Source organism: Rhipicephalus sanguineus, chromosome 11 (genome assembly GCF_013339695.2).
Source record: "Rhipicephalus sanguineus isolate Rsan-2018 chromosome 11, BIME_Rsan_1.4, whole genome shotgun sequence".
Lineage (NCBI taxonomy): Eukaryota > Metazoa > Arthropoda > Arachnida > Ixodida > Ixodidae > Rhipicephalus > Rhipicephalus sanguineus.
The window spans coordinates 3,352,397-3,363,104 of NC_051186.1; the positions used below are offsets into that span (position 1 = coordinate 3,352,397).

The 10,708-nt window shown below is 48.8% G+C and overlaps 1 protein-coding gene across 1 annotated transcript; it reads right to left on the minus strand.

Annotated features, from left to right (window-relative positions):
• Positions 1-5,365: 5,365 nt before the first annotated feature.
• Positions 5,366-10,403, minus strand: LOC119373301 (uncharacterized). The gene is made up of 2 exons (XM_037643327.2): positions 10,125-10,403; positions 5,366-5,672 (listed from the first exon to the last, which is right to left on the minus strand). Exons 1-2 carry the CDS (start codon positions 10,381-10,383, stop codon positions 5,374-5,376), a joined length of 558 nt encoding a protein of 185 aa, XP_037499255.1. The 5' UTR covers positions 10,384-10,403; the 3' UTR covers positions 5,366-5,373.
• Between the last annotated feature and the right edge of the window lie 305 nt (positions 10,404-10,708).

The following is a 10,708-nucleotide window of genomic DNA, read 5'->3' on the forward strand; positions in this document are numbered from 1 at the left end:
TGCTAAAGAAGAGCAAGTTGACGTTTAAAAATGCCTGCGATATGGCAAGGAGTGTCGAGTTGGTTCGCATGAAGAGCCAGGACCATCGGCACTATTCACCGACTGTAAAGCGCAGTCGGTACAACTTTCGGTTAAGGACTCAGTGTTTTCGGAGTCGCAGAATCTTGTGGAGACAGGAGTGTTAGTATCTGTTCAGTAGAGTGAATGGGCGACGCCACTACTTGTTGTACCTAAACCAAACAACCAAGTCAGGCTGTGTGGGGATTTCAAGGTGACGCTAAATCCATGCCTTAGGACTGATCATTAGCCCCTTCCTGTGATGGAGGATCTGTTAGTAAAAATATCCGTTTGAAAATATTTCACTGCGTTGCAATCGTTTACTGCCTACAAGCAGCTGCAACAGCATCCCCGGGCGCAGTCGCCGGTTGTGATCGACACACATTTGGGGTTGTTCAAGTACAGGCGCTATCAGCGTGACGTCGCACAGGCTTCGCATGACACCACACTCCTTGCCACAATGGTTGTGGCCTGTACCAATCGGGAGGATTCCTTGCACTAGTACTGCGCCAAAGAGTTTGAGCACCTGCAGGAGATGTAGGTTCTCACAGAGGGGATGACGGTGCGGAGGGTAGTCATGGACTAGCATTCTGCTGTCCCGAGGAAGCCGAATCTTCGGGTGGCTCCGGCGTTGCTGCAGCAGAGCTTGGAGAGACGTATGGAAGAACTTTCCTCCAACGTAAAGCGCCAAGCCGACAAAAAAAGAGGGTCGTGGAGAGCTTGAAAAGAGGGAGAAAGCGTTCTGGTTCAAGGCTTTCGTGCAGCTGAGCCCAAGTGATTGCTAGGTGTCATCGAAAAAAGGTGCAGTGCCGTTACGTACATTGCGCGCGTAGGACCCGGGAACAGATTCGTCCCTGTAGACAGTTTACGTCCGCGTTATTTTGAGAATGACGAACACGGCCGTGAGCCTCCCTGTTTCGTGCCCCATTTCATTACAGACCCTATGTCGGAAGCGTCTCCAACGAGGCCCCTTTTCTGTGCTATAGTCTCCAAGCTCTCCTGCAGAGCCGCCGGAGCCACCCGAAGACTCAGCTCCCTCGGGACAACGGAATGTCAGTCCGCACCTAGGCTCCACACCGTTGTCCCCTCTGCGAGAACCTGCAACCCTCTGGGTGCTCAGACTCATCGACGCAGTACTCGTGCAAGGAAGCCTCCCTACTCAGGCCGTTACCATTGTGAGAAGGAACGTGGTGTAATGCGAAGCCTGTGTGACGTCACCGTAAGAGAGCGGCGCTCATCGCCATATAAGCCCTGTGAGCCAGGCGCTCCGTGTTCTTTTTCAGGCTCAGCACTCACGCAGTGATAAGCTGTTCACACTGTTCGCCACTCATGGCCGCTCTGGTCCTGCCTCGTCCCTCGCGGCTACAACACAGTGTGTTTGGTTTGTGTGAAAAAATCAGTGACCGCAGTGGTTCTCTGAAAGCGGCATTTGTCCTGTGTGAAAAATAAAGTAAACCGAGACCGTATAATTTGAAAAGCAGTGCTGATTATGTCGGCGCGATAGACGATCAATGTCTGAAGAGTAGTACGGCCACGCACGTTTTGTTATTCTTCTGTTGTAAAAGTGTCGCAATACCTGGAATACTATGAACACATGGGTGCTCTACTTGGTGGGAAAACAGTGACATTCAACGGGGCACCGCAGTAGCCTATGCACGGGCAATATGTGCGCTGTGAGAGAGAATAAATACGGACGAAACAAGTTATCGGCATCTTTTACGCACTTAGGGCTACTTCAAGGCGACAGCGTACACCGCCTTTTGAAGACGGCGTTTTTTCTGCATACCGCAAAGACCAAGTGAACGCGCAGGTCGCGCCCCTCCAGCCATGCTTGCGAGGAACACAGCCTTCTTATTTTAGAGCGCTAGCTCTACTTCTGCAGCTACAAACACAGAAAACGCAGAACACACAGAAACACAGAAAACACAGATAAGCCTTCTGGAGGCTTATCATTTGTGTATAAATAATCCGCATACGCCTAATGAACCACAGTTGAGAGTCAGCGATTGTTCTGTGTATCCCTTTCTTCGTCCCGTCCGTCTGCACGCTGTTTTTTTGCCCATCACATTCCGTGAATATGGCCTTCAAGCTCAGCCAAGGTCATGAGAGTTTGTATATTGACCACCAGATGGCGCATGGTCCTCGCTGATGAGCTCGCGCCGACGTCTTGTCTAGGGTACAAGCGCTTCGATCGCGTGCTTCATTACACGAGCCTCGCGTGTCTTCGCAACGCCGGCCAAAGAGCTTCAGCGAAACGGTAGGGCAGCGCGTGACTCAAGGTAAGTCTTTCGTACCACCTCCACCAGGGGCGCTGGCTCCATCTAAGTTCAATGCGTGTTCGCGCCGAGAAACCCGACGGAGCCGAGCAGCGTGTGTGTGCTGCCTGAGGTGCAATCTTGCGATAAGTGCTGCTGCAGAAGCAGCTGCATGCCTAAACCAGGACACGCAGTATAGTTTATTCCAGCCAAGCAAAACTGAGCTACGGCTTGACAAACTTTGTCTAAGTGCGTTCAACCAGAGCAGATTTTGTCAGCGCACGCCGCAAAGATGACGTGAACGCACAGACTGCGCGCCTCTAGCCACTGTATTTTAAACAGCGAAACTGTTAAAGCTCGAGGTAAAACGTCCGCCCGTCCGCAAAAAACCCTCCGCGCCGTTGCCTAGCAACAACCGAGACACAGTTGCGCATCACCTGGGTTTAACCTTTCCTAGCCGCGCATGTGCCTAGGAGCAGCCGCCGCCAAGCCACGCCCACCGAGGATTTAGTCCGCGCAGCCGCCGCACGGAGCTCCGCCACAGCTGGTGTGACGCCAGAATAGCCGCGCATGGCCGCCGTGACGTAGCATAACCGCGTATGACCTATGCATAGCCGTCTTGTAGATAGCATGCCATAGCTAGTATAGCCGCGTCACAGCAGGTTTCACGCCATCACTGTCGCTAAGCAACCACGTATACGCCATAACTCCTATAGTGAAGGTGTGCTCGGCCGTGTTTATTCAGTCTGTAGCCATGGCTCGACCGAAGAAGGTGCGCACGGCCTAAGAAGAAACCGCTTACCGCGAGTCTCGGCGTGCTGCCGAGAAATGGTTAGGAAGCGGCAACGGCTAGCGGACCCAGACTATATTCGGGGAGAGCGCGAGGCGGAGGCGGCAAGAGAGCGGACTATGCGAGTTCGCCCGACTGTGGCGCAGCCGAACACGAGCGATGAAAGACCTGCGCTTCTGCCGGGGGAACCACAGCCAGGTTCGCGCGTTATTTTCTGGCGCTGGAGTTTGGACATTCTTGCATGGTCTGTGACAGGCTGTGGTTCGACTCTTCTCTGTCTACGCCAATACCTAGCATCAGCCAAGAAGGCCACGTTAAGCTCCTAAAATCTACCAACTTCGCCGTTTCTTAAGCTTTACACGGCTAGTGTGACATGACATGACAAGAACTTTATTGGAGTCCTGAGGAACTCGAATCTGGGGAGCCTGAGGCCACCAGATCAAGTTGGTGGCTCCGCCCACGATGGCTAGTGTAAACATTTTTGTTTTGTTTTTTTTTTTTTTGCTTGCGCTATTTTTCTACCCTTTCGTTATCACGACAGATTTTTAACCTGATGAGACATATATTGATTTTCACCTGAATAAATGCGCATGGCGGGTACATATCTTACGAAAGGAGCCACCCCAACCGCGGCTCGCTGTGATTCCGGTACGAAATATTAGTATGTAAAGAAGTCCTACCTGTGCGATGAAGCATGTCGATGTAAGAATCGACGTCACGAATAATATTAGGAAGGGCGCGCTGATACGCGACATTACGTTGATGCGGGTACCTGGGGAAATTTAAACGCTTCCGCAATTCTGACCTTCGTACTGTGAGAAAATGAGTGTGATCCGACACACCGAGATGCACTGAGTGCGCACATGTCGGCGGCTTTCCTCCCTAGCAAGAGAAAAGCTGATGCCACGCTGCTTACGCCCTTTGCTTAGCGTCGATCTTTTGCTTGTCCTGCAGTGCTTTTATAAAAGTAATCGATAACGTTCATCCATTTCGTTAGGAACAGCAGCGAGAAAAACGGGTACGTGTGGGTGTCACATACGAAAAGCTGTTTTCGTTTAGCCAGCTTCTTCTTCCTGTGAGGCACAGTCATAGCGTAGAAGAAGGTAGGCGACATCGGCAGACCATTTATTTCGATCCATAAAAGAACTTCAGACACCGCACGACGCGGCGCAGCAGTAGCAAGGATACCACCCATCTCTGAAATAACTATTTTAAAAGTCACCCAGCAAGGAAGAGTGAGTTACGCGCACTCAAATACATTTTTCATCGTTGCTGTTGTGTAGATTTGCCACGTATTAATACCTCACATAATCAGAGCTCAAATAAGGATGAAGGCTGTTCAATGCATCGGTAAGCTGCCTATCGGTTAATTCAGGAAGTTTTTGATGGTGCGCGCGAAAAATAAGTCATCCGCTTATGTTTCAATTCAAAATGTTTAGATTCGTATGCAACACATACGCGCCATTCTTCGAAAGTGATTACGTGTGAGTAGTAGGCGAGTGCTGCTGTAGCGAAGAGGTGGCGTCACTAAGTAACGCTCATTTTAACTCCTGGCAGTAATTCACTGCTGTAACTTACGAGCAATTTCACATAACTGGGACGCTTCTTTGGCGTACATTGTAGTTTTATGAATGTTATGACAATTCTACACTTCCAAAAAAAGAAGAGGTTGCATTTGGAAATTCGTGAGACATACTTACAGAGATAAAACGGTAAAGTTACGCGTAAAGTGAATCGGGCGTGTCGTTCAGGCGCCGGACATTATGGTAAATATGCCATAAGCTTGTATGTTGATAGGGATAAAAGACTAAGCTCTCGGAAAAATTCTTTACCTGCGATTGACAGCGAAACAGCGAGCCAGGGGCTCGGGCTCCGAAAGTTAGCGTCAAACGGCAATCGCTGTAAAGATTTTTAAAGTAAAAAATAAATAAGTGACAATTTTTATAGATACGAACAAACCCATGGTACAGAAAATTAAAATGTGGAAGAGAAAGCAAGCTTGTCACGGCACAGGCGAGCACATGCTGACGTCCCACATTAAGGTGCTGGAGTCCCACATGGGGGAAGAGTAGCGTCAACCTCGAACTCTTATCACAAGCGCGATCTTTACAAAATTAGTTCTACATAATATTGCTCTGCAGAAACTTAACTCTTGGGATGATGTGCAACGATGCTCAATGGTCATCCGAAATTCTCTTATTGATTTCACACATTCAAGCAGTTGTTAATAGACTAGCAGCCAAGCATTGTGGCTACAGTGGCCTTCATTTCCTAGTATCTTGTTTCAGACACGGACTCGACACAGCTGAAAACATTCTTTTTTAGAACCTTTCGCAGGCCATCGGTGAGTCTATCCGCTTCTCTAGAGAACATTTCATCTGCGGCATTATGAAGTGACGCGTTGACATCTCCAAAGAAGGATTTCGCTTCCACAGTAGGAACTATGATGCTCTTCATATCGACCTCGTCGGCGCACAGTCGAACGCTGCCTTTTCTTCGGCTCCGTAGGAGAACGAACAGGACGGAAATATCCACGTCTTCCACGGCGGCTTCAAACGTACCGCTGAGATCTGTGGAAACAAAAAAGCGAACTGATAGCGTGCACAACGTTTAACCTTCCGCACTCTTTTTGTAATATAAAATGTTGGTGTTTCCGTTACAATACATACAGTTCCTAGTAATTGAAACTCTATAGTCGGCTGCATGACAGCTGGTGCTTTTTTGAGCCACCAGTGAATGCTCAGTTTCTGCCCGGTAGTCAGGTGTTGTCGCTGTGCGGAAGCACGCCTTTTTCTTTGATTACATACCGTAGTGAGTTATATCGGTGTCCTGTGCGGTCAGCGGTGGCGCGAGAAAGCGTCGTCAGACACCGTGCCGGCCGACTATCGCGTTTCATTTGCTGAGCCCTGTAGTACAACTCTTCGGACTGTGGGAGCCGAATGCCATAATTTCTATTATCTTCGATGTTGAATGGTGAAGCAGTGACGAAGCTCAACTTGAACTTAACCTGAGTGATACGGCGGTATCATACGGACATCAGTTACCTTTCGAATAGCCTATTCCCCCTAGTCCAGCCGCCACCTTTCCCATAAAGCAACAGTCTCCCGTAAAATATGTCGGTCCGGCGCCAAGCTTGGCGAGCTACTTGAAACTTCTTTGAAGTGTTCATTTAATGCTTCCAACTAATGTCGATGTCCGTACGAATAGTATTCTATTGTTCTCTTGTAGGACACGCACTGTCATACAGCACTGTTAGGGCACAGCGCTTGTTAAAACATACAGAGCTCAAAATTGTGCCGTAATTCAAAGGACAGTTAGTGAAAGTGCACATTGTCACTCGTCTACTCAATTTCACCACGTGGGAGAAGCCAATGCTTGATGTTTGTCGACGGAATAATGACAAGCACATGCGCATGGTCAGAAATACGACGCGAAAGATACTGAAACGTAAGAATGGCAGACTGGGCGTGTTGGTTCAGCATATTTGAAGTAGGCACGACGACAACGGACAAAAGGGAGAGTGTGAGTGTACTCTCCATTTTGTCCGTTATCGTCGTCGCGCCTTACTTTTCAAATGTACTGAGACGGCTTGTTGCTAAGGCGAAAGTCTTTGATGCCCCATCAAGCGCGAAAGGCGACGTCAACACGAGTGATGTAAAATATCATCATCACGTGATGACGTCACCCTATGACGTCATCATGTGATGTCATAATGTCATCATGTCATCATGTCATCATCATGTGTGACGTCATCATATCATGTGGCGTCACGGCCACATGATTACATATCAAAAAAGGTGGGCCGATCCCGGAGGTATACTGCAAGAACACGTGCAGGGTAAAAAGCTTTTTTCTCGTGTCCCATGAATTCGCTGGCTTTTCATCCCGGCTCTACCTCACACAAGTGGGAGACGTCCCTCAGAAGCTCGCTTCTCGCCGACCAGCAATGGGCTGTCCAGCAGGCCCACGAGGCGGCCGCCAGGTATTCTCTGTCGGTCCCTACGTGGGACACGCCCGCTACGCGCTGAGCGCGTTCTGCAGGACGTAAATAAAGTTTTTCCAATCCAATCCAATCTTCAAGTACCATGAACTGGCTCAGTTTCAACTCTTCCGCATCGTATTTCTTTTTCTCTGGGCTTCTTTCTAAGCGCGCATTCTACTGAGCACCAAAGGACGTTTTGCGTTAGTGTCATCGCCTTCGTCACCTGCCGAGCGCGATAACTCTCCTTTTGCCTTAAGGTGAACCCAACACCTAAAGAACTGGTGGCTTTTTTTATACTTGAGCCGTCATCTGGACATTGTAGGCGGACAGTGAAGATTTGGAAATTGGAGTGCTGGCTACAGGTGAGGCTTCTGCATGACTTACTACGAGTACTTTGCCTTGCGGGACGTGATGAACATTCGGGCGTTCAATGCCTCCTGGAGCATCGGCGAATGGCAGGCCAAGCCATTGAGGTGCTTTGAAACAAGATGAGGAGACACCTTCCGGAAAAGGAAAGGTCAGAGGCTAATGGCTGCTCCTTCACATACCTTGAAGGTGTCTAAGTTCCGGAAGAAATAGATTAGCTTCTGAAGAAAGGTCCCAAGTTCAGTATGACCCTAGTATTACTATGCCTGAACTTTTGGCTACTGTGCACAGGATGACGGAAAAAGCAGACAAGGACGACAAACAGCGTTGTTTGTCCGAAGGGGTCTATGTGCTCTCAGGGTCGGCTGTAAGCAGCTCGGATATAGGAATCGTCTACTCAACCATGTTGCCGACTACTTCAATGAGAAGGATCTGTCTCTAATGCAGGCTGACAAAGAGGTCGTTTTCGTTGTTCTTTCGAGGAGAAAATTCGCAGAAAAGGCACTCGATGTAGTTGCCGAGAATTCCCTGCCTACAAATCACAAGCCCTCAAAATTGAAGACAGTGGCACTGAACTTCTTAAAAGACAAAAAGTTGGGCGTGCTATCTCAGGCTGTGAAGAACTGTAAAAGAAATTCTCTTCATATGTTTTTATCTGCAGAAACTCACGAGTTAGACCGCCCCTTCAAATCCATTGTAACGGAGACAGATTCCTGGCAAAAGCTGTGGGGTGAATTGTAGAAACACCTGAAAAGCCTCGCCGTTTAAGACCCGTAGTGTCGACTGTGCGACCGACGTCGTGCAGGTGCTCAGCGTGAAAATTCCAAGAGCTAATTTCGCTTTTTCATTGACATTGAAGGTTTCTTCTACAGCATACCCCTCGGCGAACTTCTTGTGGCTGTACGTGATCTAATAGAGCAATCGGGGCCTATTGCCTTCCAGAATGATTGTGGAGCGTCTGTTGATGCCTTTTTAGAATTGTTGGCGATGTATCTTTCATCCACGGTTATAAAGTTTGAGGGGTCGATATTCTTGCAAAGAAGGGGTATTTGCATAAGATCAAATGTTGCCCCTGTATTGTGCAACATATCTTTAGCTAGGTTTGACAACTAGCTTCGAGGCTTGGTTGATTATTAATAATATCTGGGCTTTAACGTCAAAAAACCACGATATGATTATGAGGGACGCCGTAGTGGAGGGCTCCGGAAATTTCGCCCAGCTGGGGTTCTTTAACGTGCACCTCAATCTAAGTACACGGGCCTCAACGATTTTCGCCTCCATAAAATATGCAGCCGCCGCGGCCGGGATCCGATCCCGCGACCTTCGGGTCAGCCGTCGAGCGCCATAACCATTAGACCACCGTGGCGGGGCTTGATTGATTAGTAACGTGTCTGTCCTATCTCTAGGTGCGTCGATGATTTTCTAATTGTTTTAAAAGTGTCTTCGTCTCGCTCTTTATGTGGGGTTGTCCACCAGGTCGTGGAAGCCTCTGAGGCTTCTTCGGAAGCCCTTAAATTCACTCACGAACTTCCGTGCAATCGTTCCATCATTTTTAGAGCCTCAAATAACCTTCCATGGTGATGGTCATCTGTGTTGGTGTTTTATGCCTAGAAGTAAGAAATCACTTTTGCCGCTTGGGTCTGCTCATTCAAAGATCGTTAAAAGAGGGAATATTTCAAACTGGTCTTTCAATGCGTTGAAAAAAAGTCGCCCCCATCTTATGAAGCCCAGCTTAGAGAAGCACTTCGAGAGGCTGGAAGCTGCTGGTTTCCCTAAGGATCTTTTATACGCGGTGGCCGAATCTGTACTTCAGAAGATTAAGAGGCCGCAAACTGCTACTGGTATGACAGTACGACGCTTCCGGCAGAAGCCATTTGAAGTTCTGCCTTACGTACATTAAGTCTCGCATAACATCGGAAAAGGAGCTAGGCGAAAGGGCATAAATATTGTATTTTCAGCTCCCTGCAAACTTGCGAGCGTATGCTCACGTGTGGCTCGTGAAAGGAGTAGCAATCCAGTATCTACCACGAAACACGAGGGTTGTTTCACTAAATGTGCTTCCGCCTTCCAGTCGTCTTAGGCAAACGCGTAAGGGACCATGTGAATTTTCGTTCAGTCCTCCGATACGAAAGTCAGCCAGTCACGTTGGTCTCAATAAGATATGATCCGGATGAAATTTCTATCGGCTGTGACAAGTGCCGCGTGGCCCGGTGATCTTCATTTGGTTCGGTCGAGCTCACGAGCACCGGCTCGCACTAGTAGATGAAGAGCCGGATCTGAGTAACTGCCGATGGGGTATAGACACAATCAGGACAGCGTCATTTCATGACAATTCAAACTGAAGCGTCCCGCTCTACGAAAGTAAGGTCGGGTTATTTAGAACGCGTACTCATAAAGTGAAATTCAGTAAACACGGAGACACGTCTGCTAGGTATGCGAAATATGGGAAGCGACGGAACGTGTCCTAATTTAATGTGAATGCATCCATGGGAGCGTTTGTTTAGGTACTAACCAATATAAAATCCTGGGTTTTGGGGACAGCACTGGCACTGTGAACATGTCTGCGACAGCAATCAGTGAAAGGTGGCGGGAGGATCGGCCACGGTAAAGCTAGCAGAACGGATGGGAAGAGGGTAACGTGAACGCTACAGGGTTCTTAGGCCGCTCTTCTTACCTTCATCTTCGTCGTCACTGCGATCGGATGTATCCCACCACATGGTCGACAAAATTGCGGACATCCTGTAGTGTACTTCGACTGTATCCTTCCCTCCGGGGCGGCAGTAGCGCAGAAACCTCTTGCCGCGACCTCGGTAGGTCACGCTAAAGTTCCTGGCCGTCGTAATAGCGTAGTCGTAGCCACGCACTCTGCCAGTGACGCCGTGCAGAATAATGCGCTGTGCGCTCGTCTTCTGTGCCGCTTCCAGCAATTTCATCACGGCAAGGTCGCTCACCGGAGGCCGAACTGCGGTGGAAAAGCAAACAAGGAACGTTATTCATAAACGGTTTCGTTCGTTAGCGGCTAGGGGCGACGGGCAATGCCTGACATCATTGACTGATTTTTTAAAATAAAGCTTTCTCTCTCCCTCTCTCTCTCTCGTTAGCGGCTTTTGCAATTGGTCTGCTGTGGGCGTGTGCAAATATCAGTATCAAGATCAAACTACACATGAAAATGCGGCTGTGTTGTACAGCCAATAATACACAGGAAACCTACGCACTGCATAAGGTTGTTGCTTGACAGTACCGCGTATGCTGCTTTTT

What these genes read in the sequence shown, in the direction of transcription:
- LOC119373301 (XM_037643327.2), bottom strand. Translation starts at nt 10,383, where the DNA reads ATGAAATTGCTGGAAGCGGCACAGAAGACGAGCGCACAGCGCATTATT. An exon ending in CAGTGACGACGAAGATGAAG is followed by an intron (nt 5,673 to 10,124) that starts GTAAGAAGAGCG and finishes TTGTTTCCACAG; the next exon opens with ATCTCAGCGGTACGTTTGAA.